This window comes from Phascolarctos cinereus, unplaced genomic scaffold (assembly GCF_003287225.1).
Source record: "Phascolarctos cinereus isolate Bilbo 61053 unplaced genomic scaffold, phaCin_HiC Scaffold_5;HRSCAF=322, whole genome shotgun sequence".
Classification (NCBI taxonomy): domain Eukaryota; kingdom Metazoa; phylum Chordata; class Mammalia; order Diprotodontia; family Phascolarctidae; genus Phascolarctos; species Phascolarctos cinereus.
Window position 1 is genome coordinate 216,850,083 of NW_027555958.1, and position 25,618 is coordinate 216,875,700.

Sequence of the window (25,618 nt, forward strand, 5' to 3'; positions counted from 1 at the left end):
TTCTATACTTCATTTAAAAAAAATCTTTTGGCGAGGTCCTGCAAAACAACAGTGTTTCCAGGGCAAATCACTTTATTTCTCTGGACCCCAGTTTCCTCATCTCTAAATGGAGGGCATCAGACTAGGTGACCTAATAATATAGGGTTCTATGCATTAGTACAGTCCCAGTAAACCTTGCTTTATAGAATAAAAATGTTCCTGAAAATCTATTGGGAATTTTCGTTAATTGAATATTTGAAGTGCATTGTGAGAACTTACAAATGATCCTACCATAAATCAAGAAAATGTCTTGTTACTCTAATTGCTTTATATTATTAAAATCTAGATTTTTATATATCAGATTTGTTTTAAATAGGACTTACATAGTTTATTTTGAAAGATTATTATCTCCCTCCTTCAAGACCATAAACTGCAGAGCAAGTGAGTTTCCTCTGCTCTAATGCTCTACTCTCTTTAATTAGACTATAATTATTAGACTGTGAGCTCTTCATTAGACTGAGCTCCTTGAGGTCAAGAATGAAGTTTTCGGGGGGGGGGGTTGCCTTTCTTTGTATCCCCAGAACTTAATTCAGTTCCTGGCATGTAATAGGTGCATAATAAATACTTATTGGCCACCTGATAAAATCACCAGTCTGGTTAAAAAAAAAACAACAACCCACTATAAGATATCAGTTAAGGAAAAAAAGAGAATACTCATTCTCTTGCTTTGTTCTGTCAATCTTCATAAAATAAGGTAATTTTTAAAAAAAAATTCTTTGTTTCTTTTAATTCCTAACTGGAGTTATGGGTAACTCTTTGTTTTTCTTCTCTGTTAAGAAGTTTATTGTTTAAAAGAGAAAATCTAAGAGTTTCCAAACTTCAAATCTGACTCACTTTCAACAATATATAATCAGATGAGTAAAGTCATCTGGGGGTTAATTATAGAGCTGTGACCTCAAAGTAATCTGATTCCTGAATGATTTAAATCTTCGGTTTAACCCAATCAGCATTTTTTGTGTAACTCTAGCATATCTAGCCTAGAAATGAAAATATAATTTCTTCTCTTCATGCTTCCTTTTGATTAACTTGGGCTACTTGAAGCAATATCATCTTTTTTGCAAATAACTGAGAAATATTCATAAGAGAACTGAAGGGGAGAGACAGGCAGGCAGATAGAGTTTGGCTTAGTCGATGGAGAGCTGGCTTCCTTCCCAGTCAGAGTGGGTTCAAGACTCACTTTTGAGCTAGCTATGGTACCTTTGTCACATTACTTAACCTCCCCAGACAATTCTTTAAGAATTGTTGCCCGTTCCTTTTCTTTATTTCTTTGACCACCACAAAACTCACTCTCCCCATCAGCATATTGGCTACATCTGAAAATGTATATTGGATTCTGTACATCTGTATATCTGTGGAGGAGGAAATGGCAGACCATGCCAGTGTCTTTGCCAGAAAACCCCAAATGGGGTCACTGAAAGTTGGATGTGACTGAAATGACTCAATGACAATTCTGTGCATCTATTCCATGCCCAAGAGTGGGAGGCATGCTTCATCATCCGTCTTTTGAAGTAATGATTGGCCACTGAATTGACCAGAATTCTGTAGTCTTCCAGAATTGTTTTCCTTTACATTATTATACCATTGTATAAACTGTTTTCCTGGTTCTTCTCCTTTCATTCTGCATCAGTTCACATAAAATTTTCCAAATTTCTCTGAACTCTACCTTTTTATAATTTCTTGTAGCAAAATAGTCATCAGATCACAGATCTCCAGTTGAAGGAGAACTCAGCTCATCCAGTCCAACTCTCTTATCTTACAATTGAGGAAACTGAGACCCAGGGAGAGTAAATGCCTTGCCTAAGGTCACCCAGTAAGCATCAAAGGTGGGATTTGAACTTAGGTCCTCAGACTCCCACAGCCAAGGTTTACTCCACCATACCACACTACTTCTAGTCTGTTGTGTTGATAGACTGCAATTTTTTCAGCTATTCCTCAATTGATGGGTACTCATTTTGTTTCCCATGCTTTGCTACAAGAAAAAGTGCTACTGCGTAGTTTTTTTTTTTTGCCCATCTTGGTCTTTTTCCACTGACTCCTTTGTGTTGAGACTGGTAGACTTTAAAAAAAAAAACTCTCCCCACCCTAACCCACTTAAATTTGTCTTTCCTTCACTGCTAAACTTAACTTACCTCTGCAGACCTGTCAGCTCCTTGGCTCAGAAATTACTGATTTCTGTATTATCTACTGGGTAAAGTTCAAACTACTTCGCCTGGCATTCATAGCCTTCCACAAACTGGTGCCACCTTACATTTCCAGACTTAACTCTTACTCTTCTCCCAACATATATTACATCTCAGCCAAACTAGAATATTCTCTCATTCTCAAACATGCCCTGTACTCTCCTGCCAGCTTCTCCTTTAAAGGAAGGAAGAAAAGGATATAAGCATTTATTAAATGACAACTGTATGCCAAGCGCTTTACAAGTATCATCTCATTTGATCCTCAAAATAGCCTTGGGAAGTAGATGCTATTATTATCCCTATTTTAAGGGGGGCAGCTAGGTGGTGTAGTGGATAGAGTGCTGGGTCTGGCATCAGCAAGACTCACCTCCCTGAATTCAAATCCAGCCTCGGATACTTACTAGCTATGTGACCCTGGACAAGTCATTTAATCCTTTTTGCCTCAGTTGCCTCATCTGTAAAATGAGCTGGAGAAGGAAATGGCAAACCACTCCAATCTTTTTGCCAAGAATACCCCAAATGGGGTCACAAAGAATCAGACATGACTGAAAACAACTGAATAACAATTGAGGAAACTGAGGGAAATAGAGGTTAAGTGACTTACCCAGGGTCACATAGCTTATAAATGTCAAATGAGATTTAAACTCAAGTCTTCCTGACTTCAAGCCCAGAACTCTATTCACTTCATCGCCTCACTGCTATTCTTAAAGCCTATTTTAAATGCCACTTCCTTCCTAAAATTTTCACTGGTGCTCTCCTCAGTTGGTAATGACTTCCTTCCTGCCCCCTAATCCTCATGAAAACACTGTTTTGTACTTCTCTGATGCACTTATAAATTACTTAATGTTGTCTGTATATTTATCACATTTTCTACCAGTCTGGAAGACTAATAAGGGCAGAGACTGTATTTTATCTAAAACATCTTATCTCCTTTAGTGACTAGCACACAGTAGGTACTTCATGGATATTTCAATTGAATTATTGAACATTCATAACAGGTTATCAGGCCAGAGCCTAGCCCTGAGGATCTCTAATACTGGGAAATATAATGTAATGTAATAGTGTAAACCACTCAGTTCATGGACACATCTAATTATTAGGAAATATTTCTTCACATCAAACTTAACTGGGCCTTTCTGCAAATTCTACATATTTGTCCTATATATTTTATGTCTTTCTTTGTGTCCTCATTATTTAACATAATACCTGGAACATAATGGATATTAATAAATATTAATTGATTGACTATGCTACTAGCCACATGTTAGCCATTGGGGTCAAGCAGAACAAATCTAATATCTCTTTTCAGTGGTAATCCTTCAAATATTTGGTGGCATGAGTTATTTCTCACTTGAGTTTTCTCTTATTTGGGCTATATTCTTTCATCTCTCTTCATATGTCATGGTCTTTCAGGCCTCTCACTGTCCTGGTTACCCTCTTCTAGATATAACTCAGCTTTTCAAAGATCTGCCCAAAATGCAAGGTCTAAAACCAGATATAATATTCTGGATGTGGCCCCACCGAAGTCGGAGTACAGCAGGGCTATTGTAGTCCTGCTGGACATTATGTTTGACATTAACATTCTATGAATGGAACACAAAAGAGATAGAACAGTATTGGCTAGGGACAGTTAGGTGGCATAGTAGATTGAGCACCAAGTCTGGAGTCAGGAAGATCTGAGTTCAAATTTGACCTCAGACACTTAGTAGCTTTGTGACCTAAGGCAAATTGCCTTACCCTGTTTGCCTTGCTTTCCTCATCTGTAAAATGAGCTGGAGAAGGAGAAGAGGAGGAGGAAGAGGAGGAGGAGGAGAAGAAGGAGAAGGAGGAAAAGAAGGAGAAGGAGGAAGAGGAGGAGGAAGAGGAGGAGAAGAAGAAGAAGAAGATGATGATGATGATGATTGGCTAGAGAGACATCTTTGGAGCCTGGAAGAACTGAGTTCAGAATCCACCCCTGACATATACTGGCTGTGTGACCCTCTGCAAGTCACTTAACCTCTTAGTGACCCCAGGATATGAACTAAGAATTCTTTTAAAAAAATTTTTTAAATGACAGGTTTTCTCTCTTGCCTCCAGGCTAGAAGTACGGGGGAATTCACAGGCCTAACCCTACTCTTTTTAGCATGGGACTTTGATTTGCTACATCTCTGACCTGGGCTGGTTTGCCCCTCCTTAAGCAATAATAATGAAAATTTAAAAAAAAAACACTTAGGAGTTTTATAGTGCTTTAAAGGTTAAAAAGTGTGGGGCAGCTAGGTTGCGCAATGGATAGAGCACCGGCCCTGAAGTCAGGAGGACCTGAGTTCAAATCCGGCCTCAGACCAAACACATGACACTTACCAGCTGTGTGACCCTGGGCAAATCACTTAATCCTAACTGCCTAAAAAATAAATAAATAAATAAATAAAAGTAAAGTTTGAGAAATGTTATACAAATATTAGTTCTTTTTATCCTCCCAAAAAGAGGCAAGTACTATTATTATCTCCATTTCAGAGACAAAGAAACTGAAGCAGACAGAAATTAAGTAACTTGCCTGGGATCACATAGCTAAAGTATCTGAGTCTAGATTTGAACTCAGATATTCCTGATTCCAGATCCAGCACCCTATTCACTCTACCACTTAACTACCTCTAGATAACCCAGTGGCGCATCCCATCCTCCCCACTTCCAAGAATTCGCCATATCAATGCTGGACTTAGTGTAGACACATGAGTAGCTCACCGAAGTTCAGAACTCCTGAGCTCAAGAGACCCTCCAGGCTCGGCGTTCCTGGTCTCAAGGATTGCAAGCATGTGCCATCTAAGACGGGATTCTTAACCTTTTGGTTACCTCATCAAAGGGGCTGTGGAAAGATTTCAGAGTGTCTATGGACTTGAATAGGGGGAAAAGTTACTAGATTTTCCACTAGCCTCTAATTGAAATTTAGCATTTTCTTCAATTATTTTTTAAAAAATATTGTTCTGAGAAGGATCCATATGCTTCATTAGACTGCCAAAGGGGTCCTTGACACACTTAACACAGGTTAAGAACCCCGACTCTAGGGATTGAACAGATAACATTCGTAAAGCACTTAGTACAACGCCTGGAGTGTAGTAGGGAATACTATTCCCTCCGTCTTCCTCCTCCCATCTAAGACGATAAGTTGTAGATCTGTAGCGGTGGAGGAAGCTTCACAGAATCACAGAATTGAGGAGCCGGAAGGAACTTCTATGACCATCTGGTCTTACTGAGTTTTCTCACCAGGATTTTGTTTTATGGTAAAATCCAGGTCTAGACAAAGACAGAGACAGACAGACAGACGGACTGTCAGAGACAGAGACAGGCAGAGAAATAGATGGAAACAGAGAGACAGAGACAGAGACAGACAAACACAGAGAGACAGAGACAGAAAAACAGAAATGAGAGAGACAGAGATAGAAACAGAGACACATAGAGAGGAGAAACAGAGGCAGACAGGGACACACAGAGACAGTGATAGAGATAGATATTTCATTAACATGTTTTTACCACTTCATAATATTGTTGATGTCTATTTAGTTTGCGGTCCCCTAAAATCCCAGTCTTTTTTTTTTTATCTCACGTTAAACGCTCTCTAGTCACTTTTTTTCCAACCTTTACTTGTGCAAATGATTTCTTAAACTTAGGTACAGGACTTTACTTTTACTTCAAATTAAATTTCAGCTTCTTAGATTCAGCATATTGTCCTAACTTGTTATGATTTCTTTTTTCCCCCCAATAAACATTTATGGAGCATCCAGCAAGGCAATCTCCTATGCACTGGGGATACAAAGATGATCCTTAAGGAATCTGTGGATCTCTGATTCTGTATTAGCTTTCTCTCCCAACTTTGTGTAATCTACAGATCTGATACATGTGTTTTGCTCTAAGTCTCTGATAGCCATGTTGAACAAATTAAGAACAAGGACAGGTCTCTGGGCACTCTGCTAGAGACCTCCTCCACAGAGGTGTCAATCCACTAATCTTCGGTCCAGCCTGTTTTCTCTAACCTTTTCTCTATGCTTCTCTTTTCTGACTCAACTGTATTTAATTACCCATCCTAATATCTGTATGGTAACCATCTTTCCCTACGTAATTTTAATGTAATTAGTGACTTTTAATATCTTATTCGAATGATTAGAGGAAAACCATCTCCTTTTATATTTTCAATCTGTGTTGTTATTTCTAAAAGCAGAGTGAATGAAGGTTTCTTATCTGCCTTATGAAGGCTTACAATTTCTATCACAGAGAAAACTGAGATCTAGTTTAGATTTTAGGTAGGGGAAAAGACTGAAAGGAAAGGGAATAAAGGAGGATGGAAAGGAAAAGTATGGGATGTACTTCTCAGTGGAACAGACCTGTCCTGCCAACCTTCTAAGTTGAACTTGGGCTGGAAAATTATTTCACCCTGTCCATTTGTGGGTTCTGCCACACTAGAATTTGTTTTGAGTCATCATTTAAAGTTGTTCAGAGGGGTTAGGCGTGTCACTTCCTTTTCTCTGCCATCTTGGCTCTGCCTCATGAGTATACTCCCAAGCAATTTGCTCCTCTTTGGAAGGAAGAGAATGGGATTAACAATTTCTTCCTTGATTCATTGTAGTGTCACAGATTTAGAGCTGAAAGGAAATTTAGAGGTAACTGAGTCCAAACCCTTCATTTTCTAATGAGCGTGCTAGGGGACCAAGAAACAAGGATACGTGCCTGAGGTCACACAAGTGGATTTCAAATCCAATCTTCTTACTCAAAACCTAGTATTTTTTCCAGTGCACCACATGTTGTGGAAGAGATCTCAGGAGTCATCTAGTCAAACCCCCTGCTTTTATAAATGAGGAGACTCAACCTGAGAGAAGTTAAGGGATTTACCCAAGGAAGCATCAGAGGCAGATTTTTAACCTAGATTCTTTGACTGTAGAGTTAACCCATTCTCTCCTATCTCATGGTGCTTGCATGATATACTTATCCCATGCATTGGATTTGTTATCCAGCGGCTTGGGTGCATATAGACAGGGACTGTGCTTTCAATGATATACAGAGCTCCCAGATCTGGAAACTCCCAGATGAGGAAGGCCAGCACGTTCTTTGCAATTTATAGTTTTAGAGAGTTGCCTAGGGCCCTCAAAGATTAAGTGACTTACCCAGGATCACACAGCCAAGATAGGTCAAAGGTAGGAAATACAGGCTATTAAACAATAATGAATTGGTTGAAAGTCTATAATTGAATTTGTTCAGTTGTTTTTCAGTTGTGTTTGACTCTTCATGACCCTTTTTGGTGTTTTCTTGGCAAAGGTACTGGAGTGGTTTGCCATTTCCTTCTCCAGCTCATTTGACAGAGGAGGAAACTGTGACAAACAGGGTTAAATAACTCGCCCAGGGTCACACAGCTAGTGTCTGAGGCCAGATTTGAATTCATGAAAATGGGTCTTCCTAACTTCAGGCCTGGCACTCTGCCTGTTGGGCCATTCCAATCCCTGAATCACAGACTTATAGTTGGAAGACACTTACTTCATTGGACATCTAGTCCAACTTCTACTGAAAGTTCTAGTTCCCCTTTAAAACACCCCAACAAGAAAATAGGCAACCTCTGTTGGATAACTTTCAGGAATAGGGAATTCACTACCTCCAGAGGCATCTCATTCTACTTTTGGATAGCTTTCTGTTAGGAAGCTTCTCCTCACAGAAGACTCCCTCAGCCCAGTTTCTACTGCCACTCTCTTGGGTAACTTTCCATTGCTATCACCCAGAGGGAATAGAGGGAATTTTTCTTCCAAACATTTGGGTCCTTTAATTCATGGTCTTTTTCTCTTCCTCTTTCCCCTTAGTACCCCTTCTCCATTGTGTCTGCTATTCTAATGCAAAGGCAGCTGTTCGAAGGGGGTTTATTTTTTTATTTTTAATTGTAGTGCTAAATAATCTCAGAGTATGGGATACTTATATGTAGTTTAGGTATATTACAGAGATGTAATCTGACATCACACAATTAACTTGACAGCTTTTAATGGTCTCTCCTAGTCTCTTCCTTCTTGTTAGCTGCCTCTTTTCCGATCTTAATTTGATAGGATCATATATGTAAAGCTGGAAGGGACCCTTAGAGTCCCATTATTTTACAAATGAGGAAACTGAGGCTCCAAAGAGACCTCAATGACAAGCCCAAGTTGAGACATCAAGTAAATGTCACAGCTGGGATTCAAACCCATGTCCTCTGAATCCAGATCTGATGCTCTTCCTATTAGGCTATCCTTCCTCCCTGTCATTGATTTTGAGCCAAAGGGAACTTCAGAAGTCATCTAGTTTAAACCCTGTCATTGTATAGATGGGGAAACTGAATCCCAAAAGGTTAAGTAGCTTGTCCAAGGTCACATAGGTATTAAATAACAACATGGATTCAAACTAACCGCCATTTTACATACTACATCTCTGTTCATTGCTCTTTCTTTGTTCAGTCATTTTTCAGTTGTGTCTGACTCTTCCTGTCCCCATTTGGCGGTTTCTTGGTAAAGATACTGGAGTGGTTTGTCATTTTCTTCTCCAGCTGTCAGATGAGGAAACCGAGGCAAACAGGGTTGAGTGACTTGGCCAAGGTTATACAGCTAGTAAGTGTCTGAGACCAGATTTGAACTCATGAAGATGAGCCTTCCTGACTCCAGGCCCAGCACTTTAGCCATTGTGCCACCTCACTCCCCTACTGCTGCTTCTACCCCCAAACATAAGCAACTCCCTTTTTCATTTTGCTAAGTTCAACATCCTTCTCTGCCTGTCAGGTCCAATCACTCAGCTGCAAGTTAAAACTCCTTTCTTGCCCACTGAACTCCAACTCAGATGTAATCCTCTGGACTCAGCTCACAGAAATTTCTTTACTCCTTTTCTCCATTGTCCTGGCTTACGAAGTGGAAATTTTCATTCTTGCTGTGAATTGAAAAAAAAATGAGACAAAACAAAACATCAGATGGTAATGGACATTCCTCAGACAATGACCACTTCTTCAGATCCCAAGAATCTCATTTTTATCAGCTTCACCTGGGGTCTCCTTTCTTTCTGATGATACAGGCTCTCCAAAAGCTCCAAGTTGTGTTTTGTTTTGATTTTTTGGTGACATCCTACCAATTCATTTCCCATCATCCTCCTGCCTGCTTGCCCCAGCTGTAGCTCACACATTTAGGAACCTTCCTTCAGTTCCCACTTTCAGCTCAGCATTTTCCCCCCTCACAGCTACATTTGGTCCCCTCAACACCCGGCATCCCATTAGTACCAAGACTTTTGACTTGTTGAAATATGAGTCTAAAGAGATGGTCAGTGAAATCCTGTTTAGCTCTGAGATTCTGAAATTCCTCATCTGGTGCTGGTGCTTTGGCCTTAATTATTTCCTGTCTAATAATGAATGGTGGCAACCAGATAAGTAAGGGCTTTTAATGCAAAAGGTGATCTGACATCTCCACTCTAAACAGTGGAATGAATTCTAATCAGAGCTAGAGATAAGCATAAACCTAGAAAGTTTTTTTGCCACCCTATCCTCCTTTGACTCTGACTCTTTTCTTCCCACCATCAAGCCCTTTTTAGTAGTAGTAGACCATACTGGTTTCTGGATGCTGCATTTTCTCTCTCTTTTACATCCCCTCCACCCACAGCTTGGACTACTAGGGAAGATATTGGTCTCTCTCTCCTCTAGTGCATCTCAGGGGCTTTAGAGGGTTGATTTTTACTCAGTCTCATGCTTCTCGTGCTCAGACCTAGGGAGATGATCAAATAGAGGTCAAGTTTGTCTTGTGAAAAAGTAAATTTCTTGAGTAAGACTTTCTTCATTCTTGCTTTTTTTTTTCCATGAAAAAACTGAGAACTCTAGTCAACCATCTGTGTGTTTTGTCTACACATTGCCAAACATTCAGATACTTGGTATAGTATAGGCACAGCCTAAGATTGCCTGTTCAGCTTCTCACTATGCAGAATGGGCCAGATTGTCTCAGTTCAACACCTGTGAAATTCAGCAAACATTTATTAAGGTCCTACTATGTGTGAAGCACTGTGCAAGGTAATACGGAAATGAATATGCACCAATCATGAATGCATATCCCTACCAAAGAGGATGCTGGGAAAAGGCCTAAGCAGGAGAGAGGGGGGATTAGAATGAGAGTGGGAGAGGAAGGGTTAAATGACCCATTCCCACTGGACTTTCAAAGGCAACACCACCAGAAAAATAGCTGTTGATTGTCAAAGAAATGGTGCCAACCTTGTGTAAATAGCTATTTACAGGCAAAATCAGTCTAGCACCTTACACAGAATCACTAAAATGTTAGAACTGAACGGACCTTTGGAGATCATCAAGTCCACACTTTCATTTTACAGATGAGAAAGATGAAGTCACACAACTAGTGAGGGTGGCAGAGCCAGAACCCCAAAATTAGGTCTTTTGAATCCAAGTCCTAACCCCTTTACATTATGCCTTGATTTTTCATAAATTGTGTCTTAGTTTCTCCTTTCATCTCTGTTATTTTGGAGTGCTGTGATATCGGCAGGGCAGGAGGAAAGAAAGAAGTTGTCTTCAGAAGAATGGAATGGAGCTCAGGCCCCTAAGAGGCCCCTCTTGGGAAATTCACCATGTTTTTGCCTCCCTTATGAAGGCCCAGGTGTCAGTACCGAGAAGAGAGGGGAGTCACCAGAAGGGTGAGGGGATGGGCGGCCGCTGTACATGAGGATCATTTGAACATGAGGATTATTTACAGGAAAGAAATAGAAGAAAGACAGTTCATGGCATGAGAGCTGTCTTCAGATAATTGAAGGGCTGTCCCGTGGAAGAGCCATAATACTTGTTCTGCGTGGCCTCAGAGGGCAGAACCGAGAACAAAGTGTGAAAGCAAATTCCATCCCCATTGAAAGAAAAACTTCCACACAATCAGAGCAACCTAATGGGCTCCCACCAGAGGCAGCCTCTTCACTTGTCAGGGACGTGGGGGCGGGTGGGGAGAGGGTCCTATCCAGGGAGAAGTTAGACGAGGCGAACTCTGAGGTGCCCCCCAACTCTGAGATTTTGTGAGTGTCATCTTGCACTAGCAGTTATTCCAGTTCACATCACCAAAATGGGAGTGTCACAAGGAATAGGGTCCTGATTGCTTTGAAGATACATCCGTTCTAATTAGCATGATTATTAAGCACCTGCTCTGTGTGAGGCATTACGCCAAGGGCTAGAGATCGGGCTGAGAAGGGAGATAACATTCAGATAACTATGTACAAACAAGATATGTATCAGATAAATTGGAGATACTCTCTGAGGAAAGACCCTAAAATTAAGGAGGAAGTTTAATCTCCTCTCCTCAGCCTTAAGAAGAACCTACCTTCCCAGCCTTGTTCTATACGTTCCTTCCTTTGCTATGCTCTTCAAGCCAGTGGTACAATGGACAGAGTGCTGGACTTGGAGTCAGGAAAACTCATCTTCCTGAGTTCAAATCTGGCCTCAGACACTTGTTAGCTATGTGACCCCGGGCAAGTCACTCAACCCTGTTTGCCTCAGTTTCCTCATCGTAAAATGGATGGAGAAGGAATTGAAACATCACTCCAGTACCTTTGCCCCAAAGAGGGGTCGTGGAGAACCAGGCATGACTGAACAGCGACAACAATCCAGCCAAGCTGCCCCTCACACACATTTCCTAATCTCCTATCTCTGTTATTTTGCACAGGTTTTCTCTGTCCCTGGAATAGACTCCTCCTTTTGCCTCATTGTTCAATCAAGTCAACAAACACTGATTAAATTTCTACCATGTGCTAGGTACTGTGCTAAGCAATGAGGACACTGGGGATACAAGACAAAAAGTAAAACAACCAAAAAAGAAAAAGCAAAATAAGTTAGTCCATTTCCTCAAGGAACTGGTCAAATTCCTTTCTTTGAGATTCCTCTTAAAAAAAAAAGAAAAGAAAAGAAAAAAAGACTCTTTAGTTCTACCTTCTATATGAAACTTTTCCTCATCCTTCCAACTGCTAGCCCTCCCCTTCCCCAAACTACTTTGTATTTATTCTACATGTACTTAACAGGTTTAGATACAGTCACAGGTGTCTCCCCCAAAAGAGAGTGAGCTCAAGGGAAGGGACTATTTCCATGTTTCTTTTGTTAATAGTGATTAGCACCATGCCTGTCATTATTTTAGGTGCTCGATAAATGTTTGTTGATCATTGATTGATTGAAGGAAAGGATTCCTTTAAATTCCATAACAGAATCATGGGAGGAAGGCAGATAGGAAGGAAAGCAAGAAGGAAGGGAGGGGGGAAGGAAGGAAGGAAGGAAGGAAGAAAGGAAGGAAGGGAAGGAGAGGAAGGAAGGAAGAAAGGAAGGAAGGGAGGAAGGGAGGAAGGAAGGAAGGAAGGAAGGAAGGAAGGAAGGAAGGAAGGAAGGAAGGAAGGAAGGAAGGAAGGAAGGAAGGAAGGAAGGAAGGAAGGAAGGAAGGAAGGAAGGAAGAAGAAAAAGAAGGAGGGAAAGAAAGGGGAAAGGAAGGAGGGAAGGAAAGAGGGAGGGAAGGAAGAAGGAAAGGAAAGAGGGAGAGAAGGAAGGACAGAAAGAAAGAGGGAAGGAAGGAAAGGGAGAGAAAGAAAGAGGGAAAGGAAGGAGGTAGGGAAGGAAGGAAGAGAAGAAGAGAAAGAGAGGAGGGAAGGAAAGAAATATTCCTTTAGATTCTAAAACAGGTACATGGCCCTTGATTCACATAATCTCTGTAGTTAAAGTAAGACCTTGGTCCAAAGGTCTCCCCCTCCTTCCCCCCTACATTCCTGATTAAAACAACATAAGCTTCAGACTCATTGTCCCTTCTGTGATGGATGATTTCTATCTTCTAGTTTGTATATGTGTGTGTGTGTTGTTTTCTTTCACTTAAATTAACATTCTTGGAGTTCTTATCAGGATGTGAAAACAACTGACTGGTTTCAGGAATGGCCAGATTCCTACGTGAAGCACATCTACAGTTCAGAGGACAGGAACGCGCAGAGGCACCTGAGCAGCTGGGCCATGCGCAACACCAATAATCACAACTCCCGCATCTTGAAGAAGTCCTGCCTGGGAGTGGTCGTTTGCAGCCACGACTGTTCTGCCGAGCAGGGAAGGAAGATCTATCTGAGACCAGCCATCTGTGACAAAGCCCGGCAGAAGCAGCAGAGTGAGTCCGGAGGCCTGCCCGTGCTCACACCCGAGCTGGCATTGGTTCAAATACTGCTGCTCTTGTCCCATTTTGGAGCCCTGCAGTAATGCCATGTTTGGGGCCTTCACCACCAAACGTTTTCTGATATCCAAACAGGGCCTTTCCTCTATAAGAGAATTACATGGTGAGATTGGTGGGTTACTGAAAGGCCCTCCCTGTCCAAAAACATAAAAACATAGATTCTGAGCTGATAGGAACCTCATCTAGTCTAAATTCCTTATTTTACATTTGAAGAAAGTCCCCACCCAGTTTGCTCCATTAGAGTCACTTCTTTGGGTTGAGAAATTATCTCCAGAAGGTCTCTATTAAAAAGTCAAGTATTTTACCTGGAAGATATCATTCATTAATATATTAGCATAATAGTTTATTAGATGGTAAATTTGTTTTTTAGGAAAAATTTTTTTCAATTAACAAAAATTTATTTTCTTTCTGTCTCATCTATTCCTAATTGGAAGGGGAAAAAATCCTTTGTAACAAATTTGAATAGTCAAGCAAAAATGAATCCCAGGATGGACCATGTTCAAAAATGTATATCTCATTCTATATCTTTAGTCAACAACTTTTTTGTCGGGAGATCTGTATCATGTTTTATCATCTTTCCTCTGGAATCATAACTGGTCATTGCTTTGATATGAGTTTTTTTGTTTGTCTTTACACTGTTGTTATTGTTTCTTGTACAAATTGTTCTCTTGGTTCTGCTCACTTCATTCTGTATCAGTTCATACAAGTCTCCCCAGGTTTCTCTGAAAGTTTCCCTTTCCTCATGTTTTTTTTTCTTTTTGGTGAGGCAATTGGGGTTAAGTGACTTGCCCAGAGTCACAGAACTAGTAAGTGCTAAGTGTCTGAGGCTGGGTTTGAATTCAGGTCCTTCTGACTCCAAGGCCAGATCTCTATTGGCTGAGCCACCTAGCTGCCCCTATTCATGCTAGGTGTTTTTTTTTTTTTGAGGCAATTGGGGTTAAGTGACTTGCCCAGTGTCATACAGCTAGTAAGTGTCAAGTGTTTGGTCAGAGACTGGATTTGAACTCAGGCACTCCTGACTTCAGGGCCAGTGCTTTATCCACTGAGCCACCTAGCTGCCCCTATCCTCATGTTTTATGACACATCAGTGTTTCATTACATTCAAATGCCATTTGGCCATTTCCCAATGGATGGACACCTTAGTTTCCAAGCCTTTGCCACTAAAAAAAGAGCTATTTGACAGATAAATTCTGATACGAAAAGGGACAAGTCTCAACCAAAGTTTCTATTTGGTTGAAATCCCCAATATTCGGAGTCATGATAAAGCCAGAAAACAGTGTTTTCAGCTTTAAAGTTTAGTTACTAAACAAGCCTGCACCATAAAATATCCAGTTAAAATGCTTCACATAATCTTAAAAAAGAGAGAGGCATGCATAGATAGCTGGCCTTAGAGTCAGGAAGACCTAGTTTCAAGAGCAGCTTCTGATATGTACTAGTGTGACTGTAGAAAAGTCACTTAACCTCTCGTGTCCCAGGCTCTTCTCTTAGACTATGAATTGCAGAGCTGTGGCTTATCTACATTGACAGAGAGCTGTCCCTTGCAGGAAGTTCCCTACGCCAATAAAATCAAAAGTCCTAAGATACAAAACGCAAAGACTCATGGCCTGGCTGGACCAAGCCTTGGCAAAGTAGAAAGCTACAGAGATGAAACCCCTCTGCAAGAAATGCTCAGCCTCTCATTACTCCCACATTGGTGACGTTCAGTGGTATATTCAGGACAAACTAAGGACCTTTCTTGGTTGCTCACCCAACAATATACCTGCTCCTATAAGATCCTGAAATACCCACATATATCCTTAGAGGCAGAGGGACCTTCAGAGGTCGAGTCCAACCCTGCCCATTTTATAGATGAGGAACTAAGGCCCTTAGAAGTCAAAAAGGTAATGAGTAACAGCTGCGATTTGAACTTCAGTTCTTCTTGCCCTAAATCTATTTATTACTCTTTCCACTGGACGATATATCTTGACTAAGGTGTAGTGGGACAAACATTGAACTGAGAGTCAAAACCTGGGTTCTTATCCCACCTTTGGCAAAGTCTCTGGTCCTTAGTTCTATTACCTGTAAAATGTGGAGGTTAGACTAAATAAGGAATTCTTTTTTTTCTTTTTTTAAAATTTTATTAATTTATTTTGATTTATCAACAATCACTTCCATATGCTTTTGAGTTGAAAATTTTTCTCCCCCTTCCTCCCCCCCACCCTCCACAAGACAGCACACAATCTGATATAGGCTTTACATTTACATACCCATTAAACATGTTTTCACATTAGTGAAGTTGTAAGTAAAAATTAAAACCAATAGGAGGAACCATCAGAAAGATGAAACAAAACTCAACAGAGGGTAAAAATAAGTGATAGCGATTCAACTTCTGCAGTTCTTTCTTTGGATGTGGACAGCATTTTCCATCCTGAGGCCTCTGGAGATGTCTTAGATCCTCGTAATGCTAAGAAGGGTTCAGTTTAACAATCTTAGTCATTGCATAACTTGGCTGCTATTGTGTACAAAGTCCTCTTGGTTCTGCTCACTTCACTCAGCATCAGATCATATAAGTCTTTCCAGGTTTTTCTGAAGTCAGCCTGTTCATCATTTCTTATAGAACAATAGTATTCCATTACATTCATATACCACAGCTTGCTCAGCCATTCCCCAATTGATGGGCATCCTCTCAGTTTCCAATTCTTTACCACCACAGAAAAAGCTGCTATGAATATTTTTGTACATGTGGGTCCTTTCCCATTTGTTTGATCTCTTTGGGATATAACCCTAGAAGTGCTATTGCTGGATCAAAGGGTATGCACATTTTTGTAGCCCTTTGGGCATAGTTCCAAATTGTTCTCCAAAATGGTTGGATCATTTCACAACTCCACGAGCAATGTATTAGTGTTCCAATTTTCCCACATCCTCTCTAACGTTTATCATTTCCCTGTTTTGTCATGTTGGCCAATCTGATAGGTGTGATGTGGTATCTCAGAGTTGTTTTGATTTGCATTTCTCTAATCAATAACAATTTAGAGCATTTTTTCATATGACTATAGATGGTTTTAATTTTTTCATCTGAGAACTGTTCATATCCTTTGACCATTTATCAGTTGGGGAATGGCTTGTGTTCTTATAGATTTGTAAAATAAGGAATTCTTAACCTAACATTCACAGGCCCCATGATAGATTTAATGGGGTACATGAATTTGGATAGGAATATATATATATATGTGTGTATATATATATATATATACATATATATATATACACATATATCTTTATTTTTACTAACCTCTAATTAAAATTTAGCATTTCCTTCATTAGAAATTTTAGAAAATTTATTCTGAGAAGGGGTGAACAGGCTTCACCAGACACAAACAAGGTGAAGAACCCTTGGACTAAACAATGTCCAAAATGATATCTTTTAGCTCTCACATTCTATGATTCTAGCCCCTCGTGGTTAGAGAAGTTTTTGTACTTCTATTTATGTCTACTTGCTAAGGGCAGCTGTGCTGCATTAAACCTCTCCAATAACTTCACTGACTGGCCATGGGTATTGACAGCCAAGGCCTATCCTACTAGACAAAACTATGAAGAAAGGGAAGTTGAAGCCCTGAGACTCCCTTTTCCTAGCTCCATCCAACCCCTGTCATGCACTGTCCTCCTAAATTCATGCCTGATACCTATTAAAACCTGCTCTCAAGAAAGGGCCTGAGAACACTTATATCTCACTGTGACTTTTAGTCTTTGTATTACTTTTTTAGGGGTATTTGCATTCTAAGACACATCTTCATTTTGTAATTCTTTAGGATTTTATTTTTCCCAGTTACATGTAATAACAATTTTTAACATTCGTTTTTAAAACTTTGAGTTCCAAATTCTCTCCCTTCCTCCCTCCCCATCTATCCCCTCATTGCAAAGGCAAGCAATTCAATATAGGTTATACATTTGTCATCTTGCAAAACATTTCCATAATAGTCATGTTGTGAAAGAAAACATAGACCAAAAAAAAAACCCTCAAGAAAAATAAAGAAAGTAAAAAACATATGCTTCAATCTGTATTCAGACACCATCAGTTCTTTTTCTGGGGCTGGATAACAATTTTCATCCTAAGTTCATCAGAGTTGTAAGACATATCTTTAGTCGTGGAATGAAAGGATTTGTTCTCTGTTAAGAGAATTTCAGAGATTGGGGAGCAATGAGGAAAGCATTTGGGAATGCTTAGGTATCCTCTGAAATTATACCAGGTAGGTAACTATTACATATAATTTGAATCTCACTCATGAGAGGCAATGAATTGGGACTCAGAGGACCTAGGTTCAACAGCCAGCCCTTTTACTTACCACCTGTGTGACCTTGGGCAAGTCACTTAAATCTCTCTGAGTCTCAGTTTCCACAACTGCAAAATGAAGTGAGGGGAAAACCAGTTGACCTCTGAGTCAAGCCCTTCTACCTCTAAATCTAAACTCCTACGTGGCTGTAACATCAATAAAATATGAGCGAGGGATCACCAACCCTGAGGGGTAGAGGTTTCAGATATCTAAAAACATTTTGAAACATTTCCAGCCTTTTGGAGTAGAAAAGTGCAATACAGGGAGGGGCACAAACCTGACTCAGGTAAGGTTGGCTTTACCCTGCTTAGTCACCTCACTTTTCTTTTTTGCAGGAAAACGATGTCCTAATTGTAATGGGCCTTTGAAACTCATTCCTTGCCGTGGCCATGGGGGCTTCCCAGTCACCAACTTCTGGAGGCACGATGGACGTTTCATCTTTTTTCAGGTTAGGTTAAAAATAACCACAACAACCACAGCCAGGCCAGGGAATTTAATACATATTAAAAAAAAAAAGGAGGGTGTTTTAATTAGATTGTTAAATAAACACAGTTAAGGTTGTATCAGGATGACAATCAAGCAAAAGGATGTTATAAAGTCAACAGGCAGTGTGGGATAATGGAACATAAGCCAGCTTGGCACCATAAAACTTGGGTTTTCAAGTGCCCAAGTTTCATCATTTCCTAATGCAATGATCTTGGCAGGCCACTTAATTCTTTTTTTTTTTTTTTGCCTTTTTTTGTGAGGCATTTGGGGTCAAGTGACTTGCCCAGGGTCACACAGCTAGTAAGTGTCATGTGTCTGAGGTCGAATTTGAACTCAGGTCCTCCTGACTCCAAGGCTGGAGCTCTAGCCACTGCGCCACCTAGCTACCTCTAGGCTACTTAATTCTCTGGATCTCCTCAGTTTTCTAGTCTGTCAAGTGGACATAATAATCCCTTCCTTTTTAGCCTCACACATTGTTGCATAGGCAAAAAAAGAAAAAGATATTATAAAAAGATTTATAAAAATGTAAAGGGCTCTATCAATATAAGACATTATTCTTGTGGTGAGAGGTAGTAGTGTTTAGGAGACAGCAAATCAGCTTAGGCTGGACCATACAGATATAGTCCTCTGATGTTTAATCTGCATAGTAATACAAGTTTACCTCTATAAGATTTCCAAAACTTGCTTCTGACAACAGCCTTGTGAGATGGTTAGGAAAAAGCAGAAGCGCATTCCTCAGACCCTTTGTCATGTGACCTGCTAAAGAAATCTGAAGGGGTTCATACTGCTGTCCTCCATCCCCCAACTCTGCAGGAGGTCCTAGGCCAGGTGTGGGGAGCCTGTGGCCTCACGTGGCCTCCAGGCTGCAGGTTCCCCACTAGGCCAAATCTTCTCTGTGATATATATTGGCTGAGTGCCTTTTTATGCCCCAGGAAAGTCTCTAAGACCTAAAACTGCATGCCAATCAGCATCAGGACGGGTTGTTTCCATACCAGGAGATGAAATTTTAGGTTAGGACCGAGGAAGAAAAAATTCTTGGGTCGGTAATATACCTCTAGGACAACCTGCTGGTGAAGAGTGCAATCAACTTTGAAATGACTAAGCAGTAATTAGATTTAGAAGGGAGCTTACTGAAATAATTCAGGAGAACCAATAGAAAACTATTGGATGCCTTCTTCTCATGGAGTAAAAAGGAAGCTCGATCAGTTTATGTCTTGGGATTGGTAGATAATCATATCTAACATTTATGTAGGGCAGCTAGGTGATGCAGTGGATAGAGTACCAGTCCTGGAGTCAGGAAGACCTGAGTTCAAATGTGGCCTTAGACACTTACTAGCTGTGTGACCCTGGGCAAGTGACTTCATCCTGTTTGCCCCAGTTTCCTCATCTGTTAAATGAACAGGAGAAGGAAATGGCAAACCACTCCAGTATCTTTGCCAAGAAAACTCCAAAATGAGGTCATGTAAAGTCAGACATGACTAAACAGCAGCCATTTTATGTAGCACTTTTTTTGGGGGGGGGGGCAATTGGGGTTAAGTGACTTGCCTAGAGTCAACAGCTAGTGAGTGTTATGTGTCTGAGGCTGGATTTGAACTCAGGTCCTCCTGACTTTAGGGCTGGTGCTGTATCCACTGTGCCACTTGCCTACCCTGTGTAACACTCTTCAAAGGGTTTTTTGATATATTATCTCATTGCTCTTTGTTTTATAAATGAGGAAACTGAGTCTCAAACACATTGCTAACAAGTGTTGTAGGTAGGATTTTAACTCTGGACTTCCTGATGCCAAGTCCAGGGCTTTAACCACTATACCACACTGCCTCTCAGCAGCTGAATTGATGAATTTTTTTCATTCCATAAAGAATTACATGCAAATTCTGGCTTGTAAGGATAATGTATGAAAGAAGAAAATATCTAAAATTCTGCAATCACATAGCCTTCTGTCTTGGTGTGCCAACCAGTCATATAGGCAGGTTACATGAATTAGAAACTCTGAGCAGCTGAAAGCTTCATGCATTGTGTGGGCAAAGAGCAGTTTGTTTGGTCTTCTGAACCCCCTCACCCCAACTCCATGATGCGTATTTACCCTAGTCTGGTGCTGATTCTATCCATTCCCAATCTCAAGGCCAACTGATAACCAGACTGTGGTCTCTTGATGGAGAGACTGTGCATGTAAGGTTTAACATCCCCTTGTCCGGAAGCCAATCATTCCTATCATTATCACAGAATCACAGAATCACGGAATCACAGAATTTCAGAGTGGGAACGCACTTCAGCGGCCAAGTATTCCAATCCACCATCACGTACCTGACAACCGGCCACCCAGCCTCTGCTTGGACATCTGCAAGCAAGGAACACCCACCAGCCCACCCTGCTTTTGAACAACTCTAATTGTTAGGAAGTCTTTCCTGACATCAAGACTAAATCTGTAGGGACAGCTAGGTGGCACAGTGCATAGAGCAGGACCTGAGTTCAAATCTGGCCTCAGACACATAACACTTCCTAGCTGTGTGACCCTGGGCAAGTCACTTAACCCCATTGCCTAGCCAAAAAAAAAAAAAGACTAAATTTGTGCGTTTGTAGTTTCTAATTATTATTCTCAGTTCTGTTCCATGGGACCAAATAGAAAAAATCTAATCCCTCCTCCATCCACATGACAGCACTTCAAGACAATTATCATATCTCCCTTGAGTCTTCTCCTCCCCAGACCAAATATCCCCCCATTCCTTCAACTGATTTTCACATAACATGGACACCCAAGGTCCTTCCCTCAGACTTTACCTTTTTTTTTTTTAAGTCAAAAGGGGCACATGACCACCCAAGGCCAGAAACAAAACTCGAGGCAGAAGCGAGACGGTCAATGCAGAAATCCAACATGACATCTTGTTCTTCCTCTATTGCTTCTCCAAAGCTGAAGAAGAACTCAGGGACAAAGGTAACTTCTTCCCTCCCCCCATATATGTTAAAAAACTATTAGCAACCTGGGCTCCCTTTACCATAACCCTTTGCCCCAAACCTCCATCTTTCCATACACAGAAATATTCCTCTGATGTTTTATCTGAGTAGTACTAGCAATACATGCTTGCCACTATAGAGTCCTGTAAATTTTCTGAAACTTGTTCTTGAATTAGGAAAACCATAAGCATATTCTTCAGGACCCTTTCTATGTCACCTACTAAAGAAAACTGAGGGGCTCTGTACAATGATCCCCCTTCCCCTGGCTCTGTGGCCCTGAGCTCGCTGGGTATAGTGACATAAGAGCTGGTTTAAGAGTCAGGAGTCCTGGATCCAAATATTAGCTCTAGCTCTCCTAGAGTGACCTTGGGCAAAAGACTGGAAGGGACCGGGGAGATTATCCACTACAACCCCTTCATTTTACATCTCTCTATTTTATCTCTCTCTACACACACACACACACACACACACACACACACACACACACACACACACACTCTAGCCAACAAAGGAATAATTCTTTTTTTTCAATGTGCCAGTAAAAATAAAACCTTGGGAACTCCCACAGACAGGGTAGCAACAAAGAAACAGAAAGAACCCTGATAGTTGTCCTAAACTTAATGAGAATTTCTGGAGATCTAATTTACTTTTTCTCAGATGATTCATCAAGAGGTTAAGGTCAAGATTAGAGGAGAAAAATAAACTGCTTTAATGTTTGGAAAATGCTTTACCTCCTTTAATCCTCATGGTAGGTGCTATTATTATCCCCATTTTACAGTTGAGGAAACTGAGTCAGATAAAAGTTAAGCAACTGTGCCAGGTCACAGAGTTAGTAAGTGTAACGTCATATTTGAACTCAGGTCTTCCTGATTCCAAGTCCAGAGCTAGTCTATTCATCCAGGTTTCTCTAGAAGAACACAGAGTCACAGAGCCATAGAAGTTTCATAGATCTACAGCTGGAAGGCACCTCAGAGGTCATCTAGTCCAGCTCCCTTGTTTTATAGCATAAGCTACATCAAAGGGAAAGGTGAACTCGGAAGGACTTGGGTTCAAAACCTACCTCTGCTATTAAATCCCTCTGTAATCTTGAGCAAATTTATTATTTAACAGGGCCTCAGTGGCTTGGACTAGAATCTAGTCACTAGATGGTCTCTAAAGCTCCTTCCAGTTTTAATCTATTATCCTACGATTTGGAAAGAGTACTGGATGGGTCAGAGTGCTGGCTTACCAGCTATGTGACCTTGGCCAGGTCATTTCCCTTTTCTAGGGGATAGACCAAACTGTCTCTTTTTTTGCCTATCTGTCCTCCGTGACTTAGCACATTTTGTTTTGTGCATAGAGCATTTAATAAAGGTTAGTTGTAACAATCTAATATATTAAATTGTGAGCATTTCAAGGGCAGGGACTGTCTTTTACCTTTCCTTGGAGTCCCTGCACTTAGGACTGGCTGATTAGTTCAATCTATAAAATAGAGGAGATTGAAGATCATTTTCTAAGATCATAGGGTCATAGATTTAATGTTGCAGGTGACCATAGTGGTCATCCAGGCCAACTCTCTCATTTAATAGATGAATAAACCGAGGCCCCGGGAAGCTAAGGGATTTGTCCAAGGTCAGACAGCGAGTAACAATGGAAGGGGCCAGCTAGGCGGCGCAGTGGATAAGCTATGGCCTTGGAGACAGGAGGACCTGAGTTCAAATGCAGCTTCAGAGACGTGACACTTACTAGCTGTGTGACCCTGCACAAGTCACTTAACCCCAATTGCTTCACAAAAAAAAAAAAAGGTTGGAGCTGGGAGATGATCAAAGGAGATAATATGTGAAGCTCTTCATAAACCTCCTATAGCACCTACCTACCATGATTGTTGTGAGGATCAAATGAGAAAATATTTGTAAAGGGCTAAGCACAGAGCCTGGCACATAGTAAGCATTATATAAATGTTAGTTATTAATATGATGATGATCAAACCTTAAAGCACTATATAAGTGCCAGCTATTATTATTACTATTGTTATTATTATTAAACTCAGGGCCTTCAAAGCCAGATCCAAAGTTCCCTTTACCACATCCCTGATACCACTCAACATTTCCTTCTAACTCTAACGATCTATGAAGCTGGCTGGTTCTGAACCAGGACAGTTTCATATTGAAATGGAAATATCCCAGACCTCTGCTTCTACACCTTGACCAGGCATATCATTGGCTTTTTTTTTTTTTGCACGGCTCATGACCTAAGCATGCAAGGAATGGGAACAATCAGAAATAATCCCAAACTGGTTTGCTTATTGGTACAGAGTAACTCCTCATTGTTTGGGGTGGGTTATGCAAATCTGTTTAACTTATTAACATGGCTGTTTCTTTTCCATTTTAGTCCCTACCAGGTGAAACCCAAAGTCAAGAGAGTTTACCTTTAACTTGGTCTTACCAGGAAGGCTTCCAATTGCCCTGTAATTTTAATGGGCATTTAATCGATAACATGCCCCCAAAGAAGTCACTGAATAATTGCCTTTCACTTACCAAGAATTATTATTTTGGAAGGACCCCTCAGCTTGCAGAGCCCTTGGTGGACTCGGGGCCCACTAAATTCTATGAAAAATGCAAACTGACTGCTGGTCGGATTAGCACCAGTGGAGAATTGCTTCAGCCGTCTCTCCCGAGGGTCTACTCAGATTATGGAGATCTTCAGAAATGGAACAGGAATACAGGCCTGGGAGGACCTCCCGATCATGACAATTGCTATCCTGGCTATCCTTTTTCTTTGGCCAGTTGGCCTTGTGAGCTCTCCCCTGCTCTGAGCTGTATGGAAGCAGGCAACCAGCAGCTGCCCAGTGAGACTTCAGTTGTCAAAGCTAACTACCACCCATTCAGGCCTACCTCGGCCCTATCTGGGAATGACCTGTATGAAGAGAAGCTGCACATGGATTTGAATGGCTATTTCCCCTCTGCTAGGTACCACTTCCCTCAGGAAGACCCTTTTCTCCTTAGCTACACCCCTCACCACCAGTACTCACTTCCAGACAAGGGGAGCAAATGGGACTTGGATGAAGAAGTGAAATGTATGACTTTGGATCATGACAACAGTGAAACATTTCTAAACATCTATCCTTTACGATGATACTGGAGACTGACCCCACTCATCTCCCTTCTATCCCCAAACCTCCCACCAAAATATATAACCAAACAAAAACTTGCTTTGGGAAACTTTGACACAGATGTTTCCAGGGAACAGAAGTAACTACAGATAATCTGTACTGTGAAAGGGACTTATAGGCAGTTCTTACTTCTCTCCACTAATGATTTAGGCACATCCCTTATCCCCAGTGGGGTATAGAATCTACTGGGCTGGACCAAGCCCAGCTCCAGGAGTTAAATGCCCTCTGTTTGTTGTTTTCGTTTTTGGGTTTTTTGGGGTTTTTTGTCCATCAAGACTTGTAACATCCACTGTTAGCTCCTCATATCTGGTTACTTCCGCATTGTCCTTGACACATCTAATACTTCAGATCCAACACCATTACTCAGTGTTTCTATCAATGGCTGCTTGAAAGAGGCGTGGGGAAGAGAATGAAGGAACAGATGGGGGAAGGAGTAGAGATTATATTATCCAAAGCTTTTAAAATAGTATCTTACCCTACATTTGGATAATAAAATATTGTTGTTTGTCCTAGCTTGTCCCAGAGATTTGTTGGACAGAATTTTGTTTCACACTGAACTGAAAAATAATAATAATAAATAGCCTCAAAAATAAAGTATTAAACAAAGAAACTAGATTCCAACTCATTGGTGGAAACAGAGGATCAAAGAATACATAGCCTGATGAAGTCGAATTCCTAGTTTATCATTGTGGTCACACTCAACTTGCCATATTTTGAACCTCACTTTCCTACATATTGACGTATACCTATATATATGGTGTAGAGGAGAGAGTACTTATACTTGGAATCAAGAAAATTTGGCTTTGACTCCTGCCTCAACACTTACTAATTATGTGGACCTGGGCAACTCCTCCATCTTCCCAGCCTTGGTTTCCCCACTAATATAGAACATAGCTAATAGCTGTAGGAATTAAATTCTGTTCAATTCAATAAGGCTCAAATAACTTCCTGCCAAGTACGTGAGTGGTTTTTGTTTTGTAAATCTGGAAGCCACGTGAGTGTCAGCAGGTTATTTTTTTACCATAAATTTTAAAAAATTATAACTACAATTATAAACCATATTGTAATATTATAATTATATAAAATTATATATTGATATATTAATACAATAATACATTGTCATAGTTATATAACATAATAATAAAACAATAATACTTTGGTTAAAACAGCACAGTTAGGACTTTTTCAAAGGCTTGTCATGTGTTGGGCATGTGTTAGGCCCTGAGTATTGGATATAAAAAGTCCAACCCCCCAAAAAAACCCCAGCTTCTGATCTCAAGGAATTTACATTACACCTATACTATCTTACAA

General features: G+C 40.6%; 1 protein-coding gene across 1 annotated transcript in view; it reads left to right on the top strand.

The window, feature by feature from the left end:
* Positions 1–24,880, top strand: part of GCM1 (glial cells missing transcription factor 1) — a 36,585-nt gene extending 11,705 nt beyond the window's left edge. The window contains exons 2-5 of the mRNA XM_020993936.2: positions 13,093–13,345; positions 18,054–18,166; positions 20,999–21,136; positions 23,527–24,880. Coding sequence (XP_020849595.1) covers positions 13,093–13,345; positions 18,054–18,166; positions 20,999–21,136; positions 23,527–24,270 — 1,248 coding nt within the window. The 3' untranslated portion in view covers positions 24,271–24,880. The remainder of the gene's footprint in view (positions 1–13,092; positions 13,346–18,053; positions 18,167–20,998; positions 21,137–23,526) is intronic.
* The last annotated feature ends 738 nt before the right edge of the window (positions 24,881–25,618 follow it).